The 25,346-nt window shown below is 42.9% G+C and overlaps 1 protein-coding gene across 1 annotated transcript in view; it reads left to right on the top strand.

Annotated features, from left to right (window-relative positions):
* The window catches only part of ULK2 (unc-51 like autophagy activating kinase 2), a 145,023-nt gene that overhangs the window by 103,393 nt on the left and 16,284 nt on the right, over positions 1-25,346 (top strand). Inside the window, exons 15-20 of the mRNA XM_080677137.1 lie at positions 6,185-6,322; positions 13,801-13,946; positions 16,008-16,088; positions 18,203-18,489; positions 19,294-19,481; positions 20,218-20,321. Coding sequence (XP_080533263.1) covers positions 6,185-6,322; positions 13,801-13,946; positions 16,008-16,088; positions 18,203-18,489; positions 19,294-19,481; positions 20,218-20,321 — 944 coding nt within the window. The remainder of the gene's footprint in view (positions 1-6,184; positions 6,323-13,800; positions 13,947-16,007; positions 16,089-18,202; positions 18,490-19,293; positions 19,482-20,217; positions 20,322-25,346) is intronic.

The raw sequence follows: 25,346 nt of genomic DNA on the forward strand, positions 1-25,346 counted from the left end.
ATTGACCTCCAGGCCAATTGGCTGTGAGTATCAGCTATGTCTACGCTGGGAGAACTTCTGTGCTGGGGACATCCTTATGAGACAAGACTTGCTTCATTGGGGCTTTGGTGCTCACTGAGTCTGCCCCCTGAGTGTGTCCCTTATGGATCTGAGGAGTTGTAATCTGGATGGTCCCACTCTGACCCCTGAGAACACTGGCTCTTGGATCTCCAAGGAGGTGCTAATTTAGCCTCTGCCTGAGGTCACCCAGCAGGAGCTACGAAGAGATCTGCAGATTCCTCTTCTTTGTTTGGGTTTTGGAGGTGCCCAGATGAGGCCCAGCTGTGAAGCAGTGCAAACTGCTGTGGGGCCTTGGGCCTTCTTTTGGATGTTCTGGGTCTCACTGACTCAGCTGCAGTTTGTTAGGTAAGTTTAGAATTCAAAGGACCAGGCCAGTCATATGCAAAAGCCTCTGCGCTCAGCTTGGATGGGGCGGAGTCTCAGGGTGGAGCAAATAGTAATGGCTTCGTGGGGCGGGATCTCAGGGCGGAGCAAACAGCAATGGCTTCACGTCAGCCCTGCCCTAAGAGGCCCCTGGGTCTCAGTGTCCCGCGGTAATCGCTGCAAGCACCTCTGAGAGAAAGCTGCCCTCGAGTTTTGACTGCTGCCAGACAGTCCAGTTTCTCCCCGTATGAGTCTGGGTCCCCAGAGTCTCACCCGGAATTGGAATTCAGAGCAGTCGGGAGCTTTTGTCTCCCTCCTGATTGAGAATGCCAGCTAAGTACTCAGTTGCCAGCCCTCTCTGCGCACGCCTCTGTACCTCTGCCTTCCACAGCTCCTGTGAGTCTCAGTGTGCTTTTCTCTTTCCTTCTAGTTGTAGAATTTCCACTCAGCCAGCCTTCCTGTGGTTCTGGATGATGTCTGTTTTGTCTTTTAGTTGTCGTTTTGAAATTTTTGTGCGAGGCAGCAGTTTAGATGTTTACCTATGCCGCCATCTTGGTTTCTCTATATCTCTTTTTCTTTTTTTAAAAAATATATTTTTATTTATTTTAGAGAGGAATGGAGAGGGAGAGAGAGCTAGAAACATCAATGATGAGAGAGAATCATTGATCGGCTGCCTCCTGAATGCCCCCCACTGGGGATTGAGCCCGCAACTTGGGCTTGTGTCCTTGACTGGAATAGAACCCGGGACCCTTCAGTCTGCAGGCCAGTGCTCTATACACTGAGCAAAACCGGCCAGGGCTGTCATTATTTCTTCAGATAGGTTTCAATATCTTGCTCTCTCTCCTCCTTCTGGCACCCTCATAATGTGAATTTTGGTACATTTGAAATTGTCCCAGAAGCTCCCTTACACTATCTTCATATTTTTGTATTCTTTTTGCTCTTCTGATTGGGTGTTTTTTGCTTCCTCATATTCCAAATTGTTGATTTGATTCCAGGACTCCTGTACTCTACTGTTGAATCCCTGTAAATTATTCTTTCAGTTAGTGAATGCTTAATTTTTGACTGGTCCTTTTTCATGACTTTGACATTCTCACTGAGATCCTTGAAAGTCTCACTAAGTCCCCTGAAGCTCTCATGAAGATCCTTGGGTAACCTGCTCCAAGCTCTTGTTCAGTAACTGGGACAACATTTATAGAACACCTGCCATGGCTGTTCATCTCCTGATGTTCTGGGCGGGGGAGGCACCAGAGGTATAAGAGAAGCCAGCTGGTTGCTTGTGATTCCCTGAGAGGAGTGCCTTGAATTATAAGGTTGCTAAGTTTACTTCTTAGGGCATCTTTATCCAGGTTTTTAATTTCCCTTTGGTGATTAGCAGGAAGATATTAGAACCTGTCAATGTATAGGTTAAAAAAATACCCATTGAAAAGATGCCAGTATTACTCATCATCAGAGAAATGCAAATTAAAACCACAGTGAGGTATCAACTCATACCTGTTAGAATGGCTGTCATCAAGTCAACAAAGAACAAATGTTGGTAAGAATGTGGAAAAATGGATCCCTATTAGTGGGAATGCAGACTGGTGTAGTCACTGTAGAAATAGTATGCAGTTACCTCAGAAAATTAAAAATGGAACTGCTTTATGACCCAGCAGTTCCATTTCTGAAAAATATCAGAAGAAACCTAAAACATGATTTGAAAGAATATATGCATCTGTATATTTTTTGCAGCACTGTTTACAATTGCCAAGATTTGAAAGCAACCTAAGTGCCGATCAATAGATGATTGGATTAATAAGCTGTGGTGCATGTATGAAATGGGATTAAAAAAAAAGAAGGGGAAAAAAAGGAAATATTACCTTCTGTGACAGCATGGATGGACCTGGAGAGTATTATGCTCAGTGAAATAAATCTGTCAGGGAAAGACAAATATCATGTGATTTCACTTACATGTGGAATCTAATGAACAAAATAAACAAAATAGAAACAGACTCATAGATACAGAAATCTGTAGATGGCAGCTGTCAGAGGGAAGGGGGTTGGATGGCTGGGTGAAAATAGTGAAGGGATTAAGCAAGAAAAAAACCCCACACCTCATAGATGCAGATAACAGTTATGGTGATTACCAGAGGGAGAAGGGGTGTAGGAAGGGATAGGAGAGGGAGAATAAATGATGATGGACAGAGACTTGACTTGAGGTGGTAAATACAATATACAGAAAATGTATTATAGATTTGTCCACCTGGAACTATAATTTATGAACCACTGTAACCCAAATAAATTCAACAAACAACATTAAAAGTTAAATAAAAACCCAGATGTACTTGCTTCACCAACTCTTTGTGTACTGGTACTTATTAAATTGGGACTGTAGAAAGATGGCATTTGTTCATTCACATCACATTCTCATACTTGATGACTAAGTCATTGTATTTAAAAGATACTTAATAGAATTAGGTAAGTGAAAAATAGGGAGAGCTTATAGAAACACACTGGATGGTGGATCATGAAGAATTCCACTTGATTGTTAACAGGATCCTGACTGTAGTGTAGTTGAACACTAAAGGTTTTTTAAAAAAATATATTTTTATTGACTAGCTGTACCCGGCCACGTGTTGCTGTGGCTCAGTCTGGTTAAATGGAAAAGAAAGAAAAGAGAAAGTGCACGTTTCTAATATGTTTAATTTCACAATACTTGTGGGTATACAATATTTTTTTGTTGTTCCATTGTCTGTGCAGATATAGAGATTGTCTGGTTTGCCGACTCTAGAACATTCAACATATAATTGTCCATGTGAGAAGCAATCCGTGTCTAGATCTAAACTGCACAATTCTAAAGATTGGCCTTGAGCTTTGTTTATGGTGATTGCAAACGCCAATCGAATTGGGAATTGCAATCTCTTAAATTGAAATGGCATATCTGTTGGAATCATAGGAATTCGAGGAATGAGGACATCTTCACCTTTGAAAGGTCCTGTCAAGATTGTTGCTTCTACGACGTTGCTCATTAATTTTTTTACTGCAAGCCATTTGCCGTTGCAAACTTTGGCTGGTTGATATTTCGCAACATGATAACTGGCACGCTGATTTTCAATTGCAGTACGTGCGGTGGCATCCCTGGCAGATCGAGTGAATTCAAAAGTTCTGTTGGATAATTAACCGCTTCATCTGCTTCCACAACAGTGTCGACGGACTTGTATGTGACTGCCTCGCTTTGAATGTTAGACTGAATAATATTGTTAAGTTTGTAGACGTCTTTGTTCTTGGCCGCAAGAATAGCTCGTTCACTCAGCCAATCGTGATTCTTATAATTGGTTTGAATATTGGGAAATACTTTTCAACCAATTCTTCTTTTGACATCACTAAATTGCAGAAGTTATGAGGCAATGAAATTCGTCCTGAGGTCAGATCAACTGGCACCTTTCCGTTCCCAATTTCCAGCAGTTGATGTGAGAATATCTCAGCTGATCGATCATTTTGCAGCTGGACACGCATATTAATGGCTCTGGCGGTTCTCAAGTTGAGGCAGTTTAATTTTTCCGGCGGCGCAACACATTCCTTTCGTTTCTCCACTAAATTTCAGAGCCTTGCAATAAGGACACACTTCAGTCATAGTGCCGATGAAAACATGCTGGCTTAAACTATAATCATCAGCTGAGTTGTACCGGAATGCAAGGCGATTGTAATCGTGTGATTGCTGAGCACGAAGTCGTGTTTGACGCTGATCTGCTGTTTCTCGTTGACGTCTTTCAGCCACTCTCAGCCTGTCGCGTTCATTCTGTTGAGAATGAAGCAGATCTGAAGCTGCAGAACGCGATCGTCGTGCTCTCGCAACCATGCATCCTCAAGTCTGGCTGCACGTCACTCTGCTGCTTCCTCGGCACGTATTTGAGCCATTCTTTGTCTGTTTTGCTCGTTCGCTGATGCCCGCTCTTCCTCAGTTTGATTTGCAATTACTCATCGCACTGCTTCCGCTCCGCGAGTATGACAACCTAGGTTTGATCTTCTGCGAGGCATTATTTGGATGAACTAAAGCAGATCGAACTATACTCACGAAATGAACACTATGGTAAACGACACAGCGCAATTCCAACGCAAATGTCACACGAAATAATTAAATCTAAATGAAAATAAATCAAAATCTATGAAAATTCAATTTAACAATGCAATCGGAAACATTGAAATGGAATCGTAAAATATTTAGTATAATGTGTGTTGCTTTTACGTCCAACAGATGGCGCTGTTTTTCAAAAGCATGTTTTTACCTGTCACAGGTGTGATATCTATATAATAGTAGGTATACAGTACATAAAAACACACACGTATTCGAATGCAATGTTGTGTCAAAATTTCAAAGCAATCGGTGAAGAACTTTAGATTTAAGATTTTGAACAAACGAACATTTACATTTTTATTTATATAGATTTCAGAGAGGAAGGAAGAGGGAAAGAGAGAGAGAGAAACATCCATGATGAGAGAGAATCATGGATTGGCTGCCTCCTGCAAGTCCTCCACTATTAGAGTCCACAACCCCGGCATGTGCCCTTGACCGGAATCGAACCTGGGACCTTTCAGTTCACAGGCCAATGCTCTATCCACTGAGCAAAACTGGCTAGGGCAAGGTTTTGTTTTCTTGCATGAAGAGAAGTCAAGGTAAATAGTTGTTGCCTTCGTTTCTGTGGCTCAAGGAAATTTTCTGCAGTTCTTCTAGCCTTTCCTTCATGGTTCCAGGTTAGCTGCTGAAACTTCAGTAAGCCTACCTACATTCCAGGTAGGAGTAAAAGACTTCCACTTACATCTTATTGACCAAGAAAGACATACTGACTACTCATGGCTGCAAAGATGTCTGGGATATGTCATAATTTAACTGGGTACATCAGACCTTCCATAAAATTTGAGTTCTGATAGTAAAAACAGTAGGTGAATGGATATTGGGAAAGCAACTAACATCACTGCTACTGATGAGATTTTCTTTTGATTTGAATAGGAAATACTCCAATGGTTTAAAAATTTCTAACATGAAGCTAGAAGATAGTCTTTGTTTTGCTTAGATAACTATACAATCTCTTACATCTGTAATGTTATAATTGGGGAAAAGTGGGAGATTTTTGTGTTTTTTAGAATTATAGAAGGGCAAAGAATGAAGTAAAGTAAGTCATCTATCTTAAGGACCTATACAGTATTATGTTGTAAATTGAATTGAAAGTCATCTAAGGACATACTGTTTCTTAATTTATGAAAATCAATAAAAGAGGCTATTAAGAAATTCTAACATTTAAAAATGTGGACTTCAGATCAGTTCTATGCTTAGAGAATTGCACAGTGTATTTTCAGTCTTCATAAAAGTCAGAGTTCCTTGGGAATGCTTACTGCATTCATAACTTTTGTAAACATTCCAGTCATCTTTGATTTTGAATTTCCTGTTCATTTTCCAACATATTTTCCTAGAAATGTATTTTTCTCTCATATAGTAATGAATAGCAGAATGTGAGCAGATGAAACTAAGTTTTGCCAACCTAATTTTCTTATTGTAGAGGAATGTTTTTTTCAGTTCTTGTTATAAATCTTAGTCTTAAATATGCATATGAATGCCAGGAGAGTTCTTTTAATGACAAATGAAAATTTTTTCCTTTATATATTTTTATAAGATGATCATTTATTTACATGCAGAACTGATCATTTTGCTTCTTCTAGAATTTTCCTCTAAATATTACCAATGGGTCTTACTTGGATTTCTTTCTTTTTCAATAATTTATGGTTGCAGACAGTGTGTGCCTACTGTGTCACCTCACAGTGAAACAGCACCAATTCCAGTTCCTACTCAGATAAGGAATTATCAGCGCATGGAGCAGAATCTTACATCTACTGCCAGCTCTGGCACAAATCTACATGGTTCTCCAAGGTAAGCTAGTATTTTTTTCTCTTTTTTTGTTAATCTTCACCCAAGGATATTTTTCCATTGATCTTTTAGAGAGAGTGGAAGAGAGAAGGAAAGACAGAGAAACCTCAATGTGAGAGAAACACATCGATTGGTTGCCTCTTGCACGCACCTGGGCTGGGAAGGAGCCTGCCAACCAAGGTACATGCCCTTGACTGGAATCGAACCCGGGACCCTTTTGTGTACAGGCTTTTCTTGTAAACATGTTGGTTCCAGTCAAGATAGCAGCATAGGTAAATGCGGTACTCATAACCTCATCAAAATTACCGCTACAGAGCAACCATACTTTAGAACCACCTGAAACCAAGCTGTACAGAAGTCCTATAACTAAGTATATAAAGAAGAAACCACATCGAGACTAGTAGGAGGGGCAGAGACATGGAATGTCTGGTCTCACAACATGTGTGGCAGGTAAAAATCAGGAGGGATATCTTGGCTGTGGAGGTCCCCTTGAAGAGCGAGGGGTCCCAGCCCTGACACTACACCTCATAGCCAGGGGTTCCAATGCCAGGAAGAAAAGTGCCCATAACTTCTGGCTATAAAAACTAAGGGAATTGCCAAAACCGGTTTGGCTCAGTGGATAGAGCGTCGGCCTGCGGACTGAAGGGTCCCGGGTTCGATTCCGGTCAAGGGCATGTACCTTGGTTGCGGGCACATCCCCAGTGGGAGGTGTGCAGGAGGCAGCTGATCGATGTCTCTCTCTCATCGATGTTTCTAGCTCTCTATCCCTCTCCCTTCCTCTCTGTAAAATATCAATAAAATATATTTTAAAAAAAAAAAAAAAAAAAAAAAACTAAGGGAATTGTGGCTGAATGAGACAGAGGGCAGCTGGAGTTCTAAGCAGTTCATCTTAAGGATCCTGTGCACAGACTTACTCAGATGCACTTGCTCTAAGCTCCAGTGCTGGGGAAGAAGCTTGAAGGCAGCAGGGACATATGGTGAGGAACTGAGTTGATAGGCATCAGGGTGAGAGCTGGAGGGGCAACTCCCAGACAAAAGTGATGGCAAAGGCCATTGTTCCTTTTCTGAGCTCTTCCTGCACAGCTGGTAAGTGGGTGCATATCCAAGTCTCTGTCAACCTGGCTCATACTTTCTGCCCCACCCTGGTGATTCCCCGAGACCTTGCCTTACCTAACTAGTGGGCACACCCAAGCCATTTCCAGTGGCTTCTCTATACAAATGGTATCTCTTACCTCATGCTTTGGGCTTTCCTAAAATCTGTCAAACAAGCAGTATCTGGCCTCTGCGTACCCCATACCTTTCGCCAAGTGGCCCCAGGCCCGGCACTAAGGGCCTTGGTGTGCAGCTTGTTCTCTCCTGGGCATCTCCAAGCCCAGCACGAGTGGTAGCCATCTGCAGATTGCTTTGTAGCGTGTGCCATGCTGTCCCAGGCAGGGCACAGGTAGTGGCTAACCTTGTACCTCCCAGGAGGCCCCAGAACCAGTGTACTCAATGGACAGCTTCAGACCATGCCAAATGATAACGCTACCATCTCCACAAGCAACACACCCAAGAGGTGGACTTGGCAAGCACCCAAGACCCACTGAAGCAAGTCCTGCTCTATAGGGTTGGCCCCTGTACAGCATCTCCTTCACTGTAGTCACAGCCAGTCACAGCCAGTCCTCACAGCTCATCAGCCCGAGGATCAATTCCTCCCAGTGATGCCAACAGCAATCAAGGCTCAACAACAACAGGACAGTGCACACAGCCCACACAGAAGTACACCTGCGGTGCCCAGCTTGGGTGACTGGGGAGGCTGTACATGGGGCCCTGAAGGACACCTACCCAGTCCAGCAGACATAACAACTCTACCTAATACATGGAAACAAACTAGGGAAGCTGCCAAAATGCAGAGACAAAGAAACAAGTACCAAATGAAAGAACAGGAGGAATCTCCAGAAAAAAATAAATGAAATGAAGGCAAGCAGATTACCAGATACAGTGTTCAAAGCAATGGTTATAAGGATGCTCAAGGAACTTAGTGAGAACTTCACAGCATAAAAAAGGACATGGAAACCATAAAAAAGAACCAATCAGAAATGATAGATACCCTAACTGAAATGAATAATAAATTACAGGCATCAGTAGTAGAGTAGATTCAAATCAGCAATTTGGAATATAGGGAAGCAAAAGATACACAATTAGAACAGCAAAAAAGAATTTTAAAAAAGGATAGTGTAAGGAGCCTCTGGGGCAACTTCAAGCATAAAAACATTCACATCATTGGGTGCCAGAAGGAGAAGAGTAAGAACAGGAAATTGAAAACCTGTTTGAAAAAATGACAGAAAACTTCCCTAACCTATTTCCCATGAAGGAAATAAACATACAAGTCCTGGAAGCGCAGAGTCCCAAACAAGGTGAACCTAAGGAGGCCCACGCTAAGACACATAATTAAAATGGCAGAGGTTAAAGACAGAAAGAGAATCTTAAAAGCAGCAAAAGAAAAGCAGTTAGTTACCTTCAAGGGAGCTCCCATAAGACTCTCAGCTGATTTCTCAACAGAAACTTTGCAGGCCAGAAGGGATTGGCAAGAAATACTCAAAGTGATGAAAACAAGGACCTACAACCAAGATTACTCTATCTAGCAAAGCTATCATTTAGAATTGAAGGACAGATAAAGAGCTTCCCAGACAAGAAGAAGCTAAGGTTCATCACCATCAAGCCAGGATTATAAGAAATGTTAAAGGGTCTCTCAGGGCGCATACCTGGGTTGCAGGCTTCATCCCCAGTAGGGGGCATGCAGGAGGCAGCTGATCGTGATTCTCTCTCATCATAGATGTTTCTATCTCCTTCTCCCTCTCCCTTCTTCTTTAAAATCAATTTAAAAAAAAGAAGAAAAGGATAAAAAACACAAATAATAAACAGCCTTAAAAAATTATGAAATCTTACCATTTGTGATAGTGTGGATGGACCCAGAGGGTATTATGCTAAGTGAAATAAGTCAGTCAGAAAAAGACAAATACCATATGAGTTCATTCATATGTGGAATCTAAAGGAACAATATAAACAAAACAGAAACGGACTCATAGATATAGAGAACAGACTGATGGTTGGCAGAAGGGAGTTGGGGGTGTGGGTGAAAATGGTAAAGGGATTGAGAAGTACAGATTGGTAATTACAATATAGTCATCTGGGTGTAAAGTACAACATAGGAAATATAGCCATTAATCCTGTATAATAAAAGACTAACATGCAAATTGTCCCATCTACTGGGAGTTCAACCAGGGAGCGGGGCTGGCCAGCCAATTGCTCATGGCCCCCCCCCCCCCCCCGGCTGGCCCCATCCCCAAGCAGTCCTCCCCCACCCCGATCAGGGGTGGGGCCAGCTAGCCAAACTCGTGTCCCCTCCCCCCAGCTGGCCCAGCCAGATCGGCCCTGATTGGGGCAGGCCAACCGGACCCCATCTATGCACAAATTCGTGCACCGGGCCTCTGGTAGTTTAATGACTATGTATGGTGTCACTTGAGTACTGCAAATGTCAGGAGGAACACTTTGTAAAGTAGATGATTATCTAACTATTATGCTATACCCCCGATACTAATACAAAATAATATTGAATGTAAACTGTAATTGCAAAGTATTTTTTTAATTAAAAAAAATTTTTTTAATTAGAAAAGTGCCCCTGCTGGCCTGATCTCGCCCCTGACTGCCTCTGCCTGCCTGATCACCCCTAACTGCCTTCCCTTGCTGGCCTGATCTCACCCCCAACTGCCCTACCATGTCGGCCTGGTTGCCCCCAACTGCCCTCCCCTGCTGGCCTGATCTTGCCCCCAATGGCCCTCCCCTGCCAGCCTGATTTCACACCTAACTGCTGTCCCCTGCCGGCCTGATGGCCCCTAACTGCCTCTGCCTGCCTGATCGCCCCCAACTGCCCCCCCTTGCCGGCCTGATCTCTCCCCCTACTGCCCTTCCCTGCCAGCCTGATCTCGCCCACAACTGCCCTCCCCTGCCAGCCTGATCGCCCCTAACGGCCTCTGTCTCGACCCCCACCACCATGGCTTTGTCCAGAAGGAAGTTGGATGTCCGGAAGATGGCCAGTCGACCTGGTCTAATTAACATATTACCCTTTTAGTAGTATAGGTTATATAGGACAGGATTGCTTAAATGAGGTGGGGGGAGCCTTTTTCATCAGGAGGAGATACTCTTGGCAGACAAAAATACATAATCTCTATATCTGGACTGATAGCCAGCCATATGCACTATACTGCCAAACCAGTCATTAAAAAATTGAACTGCTTTCTTACACCAAACAGCTTTTGCCCTTAAAACCCCTCCTCAGCCCCCACCTTAGGTTCTGCCTTCACAGTTCACCCAGATTTGGTTCTGATTGGTCAATTTCTATGCGAGTCAGCATCAAAAGCTCCACCTCCTAGGCAGCCATTGGCTCCTCGCAGTTCACCAGGATTAGGTTCTGATTGGTCGGTTTCTATGCCAGTCAGTGTCTCCGGGCCTATCAGCGGGCCTGATCAGAGAGGCGGGGCTGATTAGCAGCCCCAGCGGAGGCCAGAGAGGAAGAGGCACGGCTGCTGGCCAGGCCCAGAGCAAAAGAGAGAGGCAAGTGCTGATCAATAGCTGCCATGGAGGCTATGGATCAGACCCTGCTTCTCTGACCCTGGGCCTCTCTCCAGGCCTGATCCGCAGCCCCGTTGGCAGTCAGTGCTGGGTCCTGGCTCTCACAGCCGAGGCAGCACTGACTTCGGCAACCCAGCACTGACTTCCGGTTGTCCGGTCGTTGTGGATATTACGGACCCTGAGATTTTATATATTAGGATATCTTTTAAGCAGCACTTCAACTCTGGTAACTTATTGTATAGATAATCAGTCCTTGCCTGTGTATGAAATTGTATACAAAGTTATTGTTATAATAGCAAAGGATGAGAAATAAGCCAAATGTCCACCAGTAAGGGACTGATTTATTATAGATTATCTCTGACAATGGAGCATCTTCCAAAAAAGAGTAAGGCAGCTCTCTATGTCCTAAAGTAGAAGATTGTTTAGTTTATTATAAAGTGAAAAAAGTGATGAAGAGTGTTATTAGCAGTGATTCTCAGGTGTGGTTTGTGGCTCCCTTTTTATAGGGTCCATGAGGAAAAAACTATTTTCATGGTAATACTAGAATATTGTTGGCTTTTTCAGTGCATGTACTGATAGTGCAAAACCAGTGATGGAAAAATTGCTGGTGCCTTAAAACACCTCAAGCTAGTGGCCCCCATCTATACTGTTAGTCTTTGTGTTCTTTACTATCACACACTTGCAATACCAAAGAATGTCTTCAATGAAGCAGTAAAAATTATTATTTTTCTTTGAAAATCTTAGCTTTGAGTGGAATGTAGGCATAAAGTACTTTTGCGGCACATTGGAATAGTTATCTTAAGGAAAAGCACTTGTATGATTGTTTTAGTTGCAAGCTGAACTAGCCACTTTTTCATGAACACCATTTTTAAAGAACAAAACTATGATTATGGATATTTGGCAGCCATTTTGTTAAAAAATGAACTAAGTCTGTAACTTTATAGAAAACAAATGACATAAAATTTGAGCTCCTGAACAAAAATTAGAATTTTGGACAACTTGTATTCATCATTGTGATCTTAACATCTCCTGTTACATATTGACAGCCATTTCTAGGATTAATGGTGGTCTTTTGATGTGAATGTGACTCTTTGATATTATATAATGTCTCAACATTTGGAATATCTGCATAACTCAGTCGACAAATATTTTCTTTTTTAAAATATATTTTTATTGATTTCAGAGAGGAAGGGAGGGGGAGAAGAGAGATAGAAACATCAATGATGCGGGAGAATCATTGATTGGCTGCCTCCTACACGACTCTGTTGGGGATTGCGCCCAAAACCCAGACATGTACTCTAACTGGGAATTGAACCGTGACCTTCTGGTTCAAAGGTCGATGTTCAACCACTGAGCGACACCAGCTGGGCTCAACCAATATTTCCCAAGTGATCAAATGTAACAGAATACATAATCTCACTGACGTGGTTTCTAATTCCATGCTGTGACTAGTCTTTCAGAAATGATGACTTGCTGAGTTTTTATGTAGCATCAAAGAGAAGTATCTGAAAAGGCTACCAAAACATTTCTCCCCTTTCCAGTTACGTATCTGTGTAAGTCTGGGTTTCCTTCATATACTACACCCAATGTTATACAGATTGAATGTAGAAATAGTTCTGAGAATCCATCTGTCATCTATTCAATCAGATATTAGAGATTCACAAAAATGTAAAATAATGTCACACTTCTCGCTAACTTATTTTGTTTTGGAAGATATAATTATTTTTCATAATTATGTTACCTATGGTAAGTTTATTTTTAATGAATTGATAATTCTAAAAATTTCTGTTTAACTTCTTAATACAGTAAGAATCAGCTTGTATGTTGCATGAACAAAATCTCTCTGGGATTATCAGTAATTTTAAGAGTATAATGGGGTAGTAACACTCTCAAATTTGAAAATGGTTGGTATAGCCCAGCTACTCAGTGGTTGAACATCTTCCCATGAACCAGGAGGTCACTGGTTTGGTTTGGTTGGGGCACAAGCTCAGGTTGTGGCTCAGTCCCCAGCAGGAGGCATGCAGGAGGTGATCGATTGATGTTGATGTTTCTCTATACATCAGTGTTTCTATCTCTCCCTCTCCCTTCCTCTTACTCTAAAATCAATAAAAACATTTAAAAAATCCACTAGACACCAGTTTGAGCATTAAAGAAAAGAACTATTGGCTGATAGTTCATTTAAAAAATGAGAAAATGGTTGGTATATATAACATTATCTTTTCTAAAGATGAAAGTATGATTATAGAGTGGGCCTTTGAATAACACAGACGTTAGGGCCCCAGTGCCCTGTGCGATTGAAAAATCGACTCCCCCAAAACTTAACTACTAATAGCCTACTGTTGCCCAGAAGCCTTACCACATAAATAGTCCATTAATATATGTTGATTAACAAAATAGTTGATTAACACATATTGTGTATGTTATATACTATATTATATGCTGTATTCTTATAATAAACTAAGCTAGAGAGAAAAAAATATCAAAATCCTAAAAGAAAATACATTTACAGTAGTTATTGAAAAAAATGTATGTAGGTGGACCTGCGCAGTTCAAACCTGTGTTGTCCTAGGGCTGGCAATGTGTGCAGTGCCGGGTGTGCCTGCAGTGAATTAGGAGTTCTGGAAGTTTTGAGGCTAAAAACGGGTAGCCTTGTGCATCAGGTGGAGGAAGTGCTGGGAATTAGGAGAAAGGGTACTAGGTTGAGAGGGAGACTTCACTATATAATTTTATGCATTTTATACTTGTGCCATATGACTGTTACATATTTTTTTTAAAAAATCTCCATGGCATATTTCTAGGAAGTTTTAGGAAAAAAAGAAAAAGAAAGTCCTAGAACCTGTCAGAGGGAGTCATTTTCTTTTTCTTCCCAGGTCTGCAGTGGTGCGAAGGTCCAACACCAGTCCTATGGGCTTCCTCCGGGTGGGAGCCGGCTCCCCAGCGCCCGCAGATGCAGCACAGACAGTCGGACAAAGACTCTCCACTGGATCTTCCAGGCCTTATTCACCTTCCCCTTTGGGTATGAGTTTAAAGCAGTTGTCCTCAACATTTTTTACTGCCAGATCTGACCTGGCACTCTCTTTGGGACCATTGGCTCACGGTGGCAGAGAGTCGCAGCTGGCAGGGACCATATCCCACCCCCTGGGTACACCCTGCTCCCTAGTCCCTCTCGAGAACCTCTGGGTAAATCTGTTAGGGTGTCCATTGGAAATATAATAGTACAAATGGATCTTTTGGATAAAAAGTATCTCCTTTGGGTTTGGGCTCTAAACACAAAGTCAGAAAACCTAGGTTAAAATACATAAAACTCCTACCCTACTGACTCAGATTTCTGAGGATTAAAAGACAGTCGTGTACATAACAGCACTGCCTGTGTCCAGGGAGGGATGTGGTGGTAGCCTTGTTACAGTCTGCCACCTACTGGGAACCATGTACAGCAGAGGAACAGTTAAAACAGAGCAGAAACACAACAGCAACAATAAAACCCAACCAAACATAAAAACAAACCTTAAAGCACTCGTTTAGTGAAAATAAGACAAAGAAAATGCTTCAACTTTAGAATATATGTAAGAGAGACCAGAGCAATTGGGATTGCAGAATTTGTGTAAAACAGCATCCGTATGGCGGGGAAGATAAGGTGGTACAGAGAGGGCCCAGTGGTGGCAGATCTCAAAATTGCAACAAAAACCCAAAACTTTTTTATACCCACACACATGCACACACATTTCTAAATGGAGAGGGCCGCCACCCTCAGCCAAGACTGCCGGAGTAGGATTCAGAGGGAATGGGAAGGTTGGGAGGAGGCAGAGCAAGGACAGTGCCCAGAAGCCCTGATTTCAAAACCACAGTGATAATGTTTAAAAAAGAAACCCACAAAAACTCAAAAAATGTGTGTCACCACCTCACCTATTGCAATGGTTTTGAAGCTGTTTTTAGCTGAAATTATTTTCAAACAAAATCTTGGCTCTGCTTCATCCCTCAGCAGCTCCTAAGGCACTCCAAGGTCTCCAGAGACATGTTCCAAAACTTATCCTTGAACTCAAGGAAAAGGCTCTTCCTCAGAGTCTGCTAACCCTTTGCCTGCCTACCTAACCCCTTGGTCGGTGCCTCTTCCTTTTTGTAGACCTATGTTTCTTGCCTACTTAAATCCCCTGAAGTCTTCCCCAGCTCTCATTATTATTGGTTTGGGTCCTTAGAGGTACATGCAAAGAAGATAGATGCAGAGATGTGCAAGAAAGATTGGGGAACACCTGTGCTGGATAAAGGGGAGGAAGCAAGAGTTCACAGGGAGCCGAAACCGGTTTGGCTCAGTGGATAGAGCGTCGGCCTGTGGACTGAAGGGTCCCGGGTTCGATTCCGGTCAAGGGCACGTACCTTGGTTGCGGGCATATCCCCAGTAGAGGGTGTGCAGGAGGCAGCTGGTTGATGTTTCTCTCTCATCGATGTTTCTAGCTCTCTATCCCTCTCCCTTCCTCTCTGTAAAATATCAATAAAAATATAATTTAAAAAAAAAAAAAGAGTTCACAGGGAGCCCCATACGACTGCCATGCAGATGCAACCCTGTGAGGGAAAGGAAGGAAGTGAGGAGTCCTGGCTACAGTGAGGGCTCAGAGAGGTTAGCCCGACTGAAGGAGTGTCCCCATGCACTGAGTTGTCCAAATTTCCTGACCTGCTTGAACAGGCCTGAATTAATGCCTCAAAATATGCAGTCAGTGACTGGGAGCCCTGGGGAGCAGGAACGGGGTAGATTTAGAGGTACAGTAGCTGGACTGTGATTCAGCTCCACAAGCACCCAACACTATGGACAAATTCTTTGTACTTCCGTGTTTTAACGACATACTTGTTGCAGATGCTGATTGTACGTGGCTTTCTTTCCTATTGATCTTGTTTTAAGATTATAGTACTTTTGATCCTAGTATGCCTAGCACCCAGCACATTGGTTGCTTAGCTGAGCTAACTGTTTGCTGAGTAAATTTTGTTAAACTACAATGTACTGTGCAATCTGTGCATGTGTTGCCTGTCTCCATTCTTAGCTGGTTTTGAAGCATTTCTCTGTCCTGCCCCTGTTCCCTCTTTGCAGTTGGTGCCATTCCAGAGCCATGGAGTCAGTGCTGCTGTGGGCGCCCACAGGGCCAGGAGTCCGGGAGGAGGAACTCTTCAGGTAGGAGATGGAGTTGGCATATTAATAACTGTAATCCTATTATGAACTAGAGGCCCGGTGCACGAATTCGTGCACAGGTGGGGTCCAGCCGTGGGGGGGGGGGAGGAAGGAGGGGTCACGGGTGGTTGGTGGGCTGGCCCCACCCCCAATTGGGGCAGGGGGCCATCAGGGGCAGGGGAGGGGCCGTGGGTGGTTGGCCAGCCCAGCACCCTGGTTGAACTCCCAGTAGAGGGGGCAATTTGCATATTATATATAGGATGGATTTGAGTTATGTTTTTTTAGTCTTATCAAAAAAATAGAATCAGTGTCCAGTTGGTGTGGCCATTTTTTTGGGGGGGTATATGATTCTTTTATGAAAATAAGTCTTAGGAATTAAGTAACTTAGCTAAATTTTGGTCATTGTCACACAGATAATGAAAATCTAGGAAATGTAATTTTGTTGCTTTAATACTATTCTTTTTTTAATCTTTATTGTTGCAAGTATTACATAGATGCAGATGTAGCTGACCCCGTCTAACTCACCCCTGTCCCCAAGTAATACTATTCTTGGTAAGAACTACTAGTTAGCCTCAAATAAAAAACAAATATAGATGTTTATTTGCTTTATTATGTACCATATATGCCTCCAAAGATGTGTGTAAATCATGCTTTTTAAAGTCAAATCTTACTGTGCATGCATTTGAGGAGTTGGCCAGTTAAAGGAACTCTGATCCTTGGGAAAGCATACAACTTAGCTTTCCGGTCCATAACACTTTGCCACTAATTTTACTTATTTGTGCATATGCACATATACATATACACACACGTATGTGTACCTGTGCTTGTGTGTGTTTGGCAGAACCCAGTTATGGAAAGTTAAATATCAAATTCAGTATGAGATTAGCCAGGAGTGGTCAGTAGCAAAAGCTCCTATTGATGTCCATTTTTAGAAAGATGATGGTTATAGATCTCTGAGAAGATTTGTATGTTCTTAATGTTATCGGTGGTAGTTTGGTTTAGAAGTGCCAAAGAATTTGTAAGTGGAGCTCAAGGCTTAGTGGACCTTAAGTTGGCAGCAACCAGGTTTGTGTGGGTGAAGTCTCTTATTGTTGCCAACTGCTTAGCATATCAAGATTGTCTCCCAGGCCCCTGGTAGGTATCCCCTTAGAGTCAAGAATATCTGAAGATTTTTTATTCTTAAAATGAGAGGAAGGGAAAGAGCGAGACAAACATTGATATGAGAGTGACACATCACTCGGCTGCCTCCTGCACACCCCCTCCTGGGGATTTGGCACATAACCTGGGTGTGTGCGCTGACCGGGAATCGAATTGGCAACCTTTTGGTGCATGGTATGATGTCCAGCCAACTGAGCCACTTTGGCCAGGGACATAAGCTTGTTAATTTTAAACAAATAAAATCAAATTCAGGAACAGTGTATTATCTAATTCTCCTTACATATCTTTTTCTTTTTTTAAATAAGGGGTTATTCTGGGTTCGTTTGAAACGTTTATTTTAGTTGAGGTGTGAAAAAAGGGAATAATCACATTGTTAAACCCAAATATGTGTTTATGTAAAGGATGGAAATGATCCTGTTCATTGTGTTTGTTGTTTTGGTTCTAATTAAATCTTGCATTAATCTGAGTTATTTGCTAGCTGCTGATAAAGCAGCTAATATACCTGTTATCCACTTCTGTCTCCTGAGAATATCAGTGACTATGTTCTTGTCACTGGTTTGTAAAGGATGCCAAAAAAATAGTCTTCCGCCAAGTAAACACTTTTAGAATATCTCATGGAAAATAAGGCGTTCATTGAAATTCTCATTTTAAGAATTGTCTTCTTGCCCTGGTCGGTTTGGGTCAGTGGATAGAGCGTTGGCCTGCAGACCAAAAGGTCCCGTGTGGTCCCGTGTTCGATTCTGGTCAAGGGCATGTGCCCGGGTTGCAGGCTCGATACCCAGTAGGGGGCATGCAGGAGGCAGCCAATCAATGATTCTCTCTCATCATTGATTTTTCTCTCCCTCTCCCTCTTTGAAATCAATAAAATAAATTAAAAAAAAAGAATTGTCTTCTTAATCCTTATGATTTTGCCATGTACTTCTTCCCACTGGGTTAACACTGCATCTGTTTCTTGGTAGGTTCTTCAGTGCCACAGGCTCAGTCACCACAGTCTTTCTTATTGGGTGCTAGACTGCAGAGCGCCCCCAGCCTCACCGACATCTACCAGCACAAGCAGAAGCTCAGAAAGCAGCACTCCGACCCTGTGTGCCCGTCCCACACTGGGGCTGGGTGCAGTCACTCCCCTCAGCCCAGTCGGCCTGGCAGCCTGGGGACTTCTCCCACCAAACACCTGGGGTCCTCTCCACGGAGTTCTGACTGGTTCTTTAAAACCCCTTTACCAACAATAATTGGCTCTCCTACCAAGGTGTGTTTATTAAACCTTTGTAGGGGTTATGACTTTGTTAACATTGTGAAGTGGACGGATGGAGAGCCAGTTCAATAACAGACCACAAGAGAAATTGAAATAGAGGTCTTTTACTCACAGCTCCTGAAAGATACCCTGCACACCTGGGGTGGGGCCCACAGGGATGCCCAGGCAGTGTGCAGCCAGGGAGAGGCAGGATCTGGGCGCATGCCTTTATTAGGGTTCATGGGTAGAGTGTTTCAGGGTTCCTTACTAAGGCTAGATTGCTCAATTGAAACCAAAAGAGCAGGGTTCTGGTAAGCTCCATGGGGGTCTTACCTAAGGGGTACACGAAGAAGATCCTGGGAGGTGGGGCGTTACATCAGGAGCTTACATTTGCTGGTGACAATGCGGGCTGCTAGCTAGGGTGTGCACTTAACAGGAAGGCAAGTGTCAGTTTAAGGTCCCTGCAGTCCACTTGGCTAAACAGAATGAATGCAGAGGCAGCAATACCATGGAATAGCTGACCTGAGCTCTCTACAATACGTCAGGAACTAGTATGGAAAGGACTTATGATGAGAAGAGCTACAACTTAATGAGCACTTGCTATGTGCCAGGTACAGTGTAGGCCCTTGACTTGCTGAATGCTTTATGTACATTATCCCACTGAGCTGTCCATGGTTAGAGAGGCTGTAAGTGGAAGGGCCAGTATTTTAATCCAGTTCTGAACAGCTCCAGAGTCAATGCTCCTGGCTGCTGGGCTATGCAGCCTACCAGTACTGAATGCTTTACACATCGTAATAACCAGCTTACATGTTTCTTTAGACCACAGCTCCTTTCAAAATCCCCAAAACACAAGCATCTTCCAACCTGCTAGCGTTGGTTCCTCGTCATGGGCCTTCTGAAGGGCAATCTAAAGATGGGGATGACCCACGAGAATGCTCTCATTGTCTCTTACTACCAGGAAGTGAGAGGCAGACGTCTGAGCAGCAAAGCAAGGCAGTGTTTGGCAGGTAAAAAACACCGTTTCCTTCCAGCTTTAAACATGAAAACTGCCCTGCTGGTGTGGCTCAGTGGTTGAGCATTGGCCCATTAACCAGGGGGTCACGGTTCAATTCCCGGTCAGGACTCATGCCTGGCTTGATGCTAGTAGGGGGCGTGAAGGAGGCAGTTGATGTTTCTCTCTCTCTCTAGCCCTCTTTCTTCCTCTCTAAAATCAATAAAAATGTATTTGAAAATTTAAAAATAAACATGAAAACTACCATAGTACATATATTTCTGTTACAAAACAACCAGACCAAATTAGTAGCTGGATATGAACTGTATACATGCAGGCGTCCTCAAACTACGGCCCGTGGGCCACATGCGGCCCGCCGAGGACATTTATCCGGCCCGCCGGGTGCCGCTGCCTGACCTGCTTAGCAGCTGACTCGTCCGGGGCCCGCAGTGCGCATAGGAATTTGTTCATAGTTTTTTTTTTAAATTATAGTCCGGCCCTCCAACGGTCTGAAGGACAGTGAACTGGCCCCCTGTTTAAAAAGTTTGAGGACCCCTGATAGAGTCTGAAAACCGTAGATGCTTCCTGTAGCTGGAAATACAGAGCTCTTGCTGATGAAGTTTATCTCTATCTTGAATTGTTATCTCTTTTTGTCTCCTTGTTCTCTGACTTCTCATTAACCCTTTTATGGCTTGGCTTAAATCCTTATTATTTACGTGTGGGTTTTTCATTATTAAAATCACTCTTTTTAGATCTGTCAGTACTGGGAAACTATCAGATCAACAAGTCAAGACACTTTTAGGTGGACATCAGGGCAGCACAGACAGTTTAAATACAGAACGACCAATGGATACAGGTAAGAAAAAACTACTTGTTTTTGGAGAGGGGTGGGGGCAAGTAATTTGTTAATGTATTCATTAATTTTCCATTGTTGCTATAACAAATTACCACAAGATTGGTGGTTTAAAACAACACAAATGTATTACCTTACAGTTAATGGAGGTCCGAAGTCTGAAATTAGTCTCTCTGGGCAAAGTGCAGGTGCCAGCAGGCTCCTGTGGGCTCTGGGGAGGGTGAGTTTCCTTGCCTTCTCCAGCTTCTAGATGCTGCTCTTATCCCTGCTCGGCCCCTTCCATCTGGAAGTCAGCAGTGGCCAGTCTAGATTCTGACCTGCCTCCCTATTCTGCACTTAAAGGACCCTGTGATTACATGGGACCCGCTGGATTATCTCTTTATGTTAAGGTCAGTTGATTAGCAATTCTAGTTCCACCTGCAACTTTAATTTCCTTTTGCCATGTAAGATAGCCCATGCAAAGATTCCAGGGCTTAGGACATGGCCTCTTAGGCTGGGCTGGAGGTAATTATTCTACTTACCTGCTTCCATTGATTGAGCATGAGCTTACTGGCACAGATTTCTTCACCCTGTCCTTGTCCTTTTGTCTTTCTCAGTAGCCTGTCAAGACAGGGACTTGTTCCATAGCTTGATGACCAATGGCCTATGAGTTAGAAGGAATTCTGACCAAGATCATTTTTTATCAGTAGGATAATACTGGATAAAGTTAGGCTAACCACTCATGTATTCTTAACTTTCTTATACAGCCAAGGAGTTCCTGTAAAGACCCACAGGTCACAGATCCCTCGCCCTTGCATAGCTGTTCCAAGGGCTGTTACGTCTGTAGACCCACATTTAGATTCCAGGCCTAACCCAGACTTGGATTTTAGGAATCTGTATCTTTAATAAGCTCCTCACATGATTACTAAGTACACCTAAATTTCAGAATCACTATTGTAGTCTCTTTAGTCTTGTTTTCTCTGTCATTTTTTTTTTTAATCCTCACCTGAGGATATTTTTCTGTTGGTCTTTTAGAGAGAGTGGAAGAGAGAGGGAAAGACAGAAACACCAATGTGAGAAAAACACATGGATTGGTTGCCTCCTGCATGAGCCCAGACCAGGGCCCAGGCTGGGGAGGAGCCTGCAACCAAGGTATGTGCCCTTGACCGGAATTGAACCCAAGACCCTTTGGTGGCGCAGGCTGACACTCTATCCACTGAGGCAATCTGGCTGGGGCTATAATTTTTTAAAAGTCATATTTGTCAAGATCTTTGCACAGGAGTAAGAAATGGGTAAATATATAGTCTCTTTAATATCTCAGAGTTTTTACTCTTTTACACACCTTCATGCATGCCAAATATATAGAGTTAGTGTAGGAATTTGAGGAAGCCACAAAGAATTTCTGAGAATTGGTTTCCTCTGGGCCAAGGTGTTGTATGACCTAGGAGCTATGACTTGGGAACCTACAGGCAAAGGTCTCCTGTGACACATTATAATTTTTAATTGATTTTTCTATGAGCATCCAAAGGAGGAAATATCTGGACTGGCAGATAACTGATTGAACATGATCTCTAATCCAAAGGGAATATGCCTAGGTGTGGACTTTTTGGTTCATCATGCTTGGTGTTCTAAGTTTCCTGGAGCTGTGGTTTAGTTTTGTCATTTATTTAAAAAAATATATTTTATTGATTTTTTACAGAGAGGAAGGGAGAGGGATAGAGAGTTAGAAACATCAATGAGAGAGAAACATCGATCAGCTGCCTCCTGCACACCCCCCACTGGGGATGTGCCTGCAACCAAGGTACATGTCCTTGACCGGGATCGAACCTGGGACCTTCAGTCCGCAAGCCGACGCTCTATCCACCGAGCCAAACCGGTTTTGGCCGTTTTGTCATTAATTTTGAAAAATTCTCGGTCATTAGTACTTCAAATATTTCTGCTGTTCCTTTTCTCTTTCTTTGCCTTCTGATATTCCCATTGTGCACACGGCATTCCTTTATAGTCGTCCACAGGTCTTGGGTATTCTGTGGTTTTTATTTTTTTTCATTCTTCCTCTTTGCTTTTCAGTTTTGGAAGTTCCTATTGACATATCTCCAAGCTGATTCTCTCCTCAGCCATGTCCAGGCTACGATGAGCTCATCAAATGTATTATTCATCGGTGTTTCAGTGATTTTTACTTGTAATGTTTCCTTTTATTCTTTATTCGAGTATCAATCTCTCTACTTATGTTACCCATCTGTTCTTACATGTTGTTTACTTTCTCCATTAGAGCCCTTAGCATATTTGTCATAGTTATTTTAGATTTCTGTTCTGATAATTCCAGTATCTGCTATATATGAGTCTAGTTCTGATACTTGCTCTCTCTTCAAATGGCTTTTACCTTCTAGCTTGCCTTTTTTTAAAAAACATAAATCTTTATTCAGATTATTACAATTGTTTCTCCTTTTTACCCCCCATAGCTCCCCTCCACCCGGTTCCCACCTCACCTTCTGTCCTTACCTCCCCCGCACTGTCCTCATCCATAGGTGTATGATTTTTGTCCAGTCTCTTCCTGAATCCCCCCATAACCCTTTCCCCCTGAGAATTATCAGTCCACTCCCTTTCTATGCCCCTGATTCTATTATATTCACCAGATTATTCTGTTCCTCAGGTTTTTAATTCACTTGATTTTTAGGTTCACTTGTTGATAGATATGTATTTGTTGTTCATAATTTTTATCTTTACTTTTTTCTTCTTTCTCTTCTTTAAGAATACCCTTCAGCATTTCATATAATACTGGTTTGGTGGTGATGAACTCCTTTAGCTTTTTCTTATCTGTGAAGCTCTTTATCTGCCCTTCAATTCTGAATGATAGCTTTGCTGGGTAGAGTAATCTTGGTTGTAGGTTCTTGCTATTCATCACTTTGAAAATTTCTTGCCACTCCCGTCTGGCCTGCATAGTTTCTGTTGAGAAATCAGCTGACAGTCGTATTGGTGCTCCCTTGTAGGTAATTAACTGTTTTTCTCTTGCTGCTTTTAATATTCTCTCTTTGTCTTTTGCTCTTGGCATTTTAATTATGATGTGTCATGGTGTGGTTCTCTTTGGATTCCTTTTGTTTGGGGTTCTGTGCGCTTCCTGGACTTGTAAGTCTATTTCTTTCACCAGGTGGGGGAAGTTTTCGGTCATTATTTCTTCAAATAGGTTTTCAGTATCTTGCTCTCTCTGTTCTTCTGGCACCCCCATAATTCTGATGTTTGTATGTTTGAAGTTGTCCCAGAGGCTTCTTACACTATCTTCAACTTTTGGATTGTTTTTTCTTTTTGCTTTTTCGGTTGAGTGTTTTTTGCTTCTTTGTATTTCAGTTCTTTGACTTGATTCTTGTGTTCCTCTAGTCTGTTGTTGGGTCTCTGTATAATATTTTTTATTTCAGTCAGTGTATTTTTAATTTCTAGTTGGTCCTTTTTCATATCTTCGAGGGTCTCGCTAAATTTATCGGGATTTTCTAGGATATTCTTGAAAAGCCTTATAACCGTGGTTTTGAATTCTATATCCAGTCATTTCTTTTCCTCCATTTCTTTCGTTTGTGATCTGTTTCTTTGTTGTTGCATTTTCACTGCTTCCCTGAGTTGGTAGGGTAGCTTTGTGTGCTAGGTGTCCTATTTGGCCCAGTGGGTCAGCCTCCCCAGTTAACCTGAGGTGGATACTCTTGGTGCACCCCTTTGTGGACTGTGTGTACAGCCTTGTTGTAGTTAAGTCTTGATTGTTGTTGGTATCGCTGGGAGGAATTGACCTCCAGGCCAGTTGGCTGTGAGGATCAGCTGTGTCTACGCTGGGAGAAGTTCGGTGCTGGAGACAGCCTTATAGGATTAGACTTGCCAAATTGCAAAAGCCTCTGTGCTCAGCTTGGATGGGGTGGAGTCTCAGGGCGGAGCAGACAGTCTTGGCTTCCCGTCAGCCTTGCCCCGCGCACCTCCAGACCTCTGCTTTCCCCGGCTCCTGAGCCTCCACCTGAGAGTTCAGATTCCCCCCCCCGTAAGAGCGTGGGTCCCCAGGGGCTCGCCTGGAACTGGGGTTCAGTGCAGTCAGAACTGGGGTTCAGTGCAGTCAGGAGCTTCCGACTCCCTTCTGCTAGGGAAAGCCTGTGGCAACCTCCGCAGCCTTTGTGTACACTGGCGCACGCGCCACCAGACCCCTGCCCGCCGGGGCTCCCCCGGGTCTCGGAGTCTCCGGGTGCCTTTCTTTCTACCTGACAGTCCAGACTCCCCCTGTATAAGCCTGGGTCCACGGGGTTTCGCCCGGAACTGGGGTTCAGTGCATTCAGAACTGGGGTTCAGTGCAGTCGGGGCTTCCTTTTCCCTCCCGCCAGAGAAAGTCAGCCAGGCTCTCAGCCGCCCTTCCTCTCTGCGTGCACAAAGACCCTCTGCCATACCTTCAATTCTCTGTGAGCTTTTCTCTTTCCTTCTAGTTGTAGAATTTCTACTCAGCCAGCTTTCCTGTGGTTCTGGATGGTGTCCATTCTGTCTTTTAGTTGTAGTTTTGAAATTGTTGTGCAAGGCAGCAGTTTAGGTGCTTACCTATGCCGCCATCTTGGTTTCTCTCTTAGCTTTCCTTTTAATTTTTTGTTGAAAGCCAGACATAATACACTAGATAAAAGGAATTGAGTTAGTGTGAAGTTTTCTGTTAATCTAGCTAAGAGTCAGGCTGTTTAGTGTTTGCTGTAGCTGTAGGTGTCAGAAGCTAAACTCTTCTCTGGTGTCTTTGTTTTTGTCTCCCCATTGTCTTTGAGTTTCTCTAGATACTCCTTAAATAACACCCAAACTTTGCCTAACTCTGTATTTTCTTCTAAGAGTTTTTCTTCTTCTTCTAAGAGTTTTATAGATTAGCTCTTACATTTAGGTCTGTGATCCACTTAACTTAATTCTTGTGGATAATGTGGTGTAGAGATCTAACTTTATTCATTTGCATGTGGATATTTAGGCATTCTCAGCACATTTCATTGAAAAGACTATTCTTCCCCTAGTTAAATTGTTTTGCTAGCCTTAAACAAAAATCAATTGACCATAAAATAT

This window comes from Plecotus auritus, assembly GCF_963455305.1.
Source record: "Plecotus auritus genome assembly, chromosome: 7".
NCBI lineage: Eukaryota > Metazoa > Chordata > Mammalia > Chiroptera > Vespertilionidae > Plecotus > Plecotus auritus.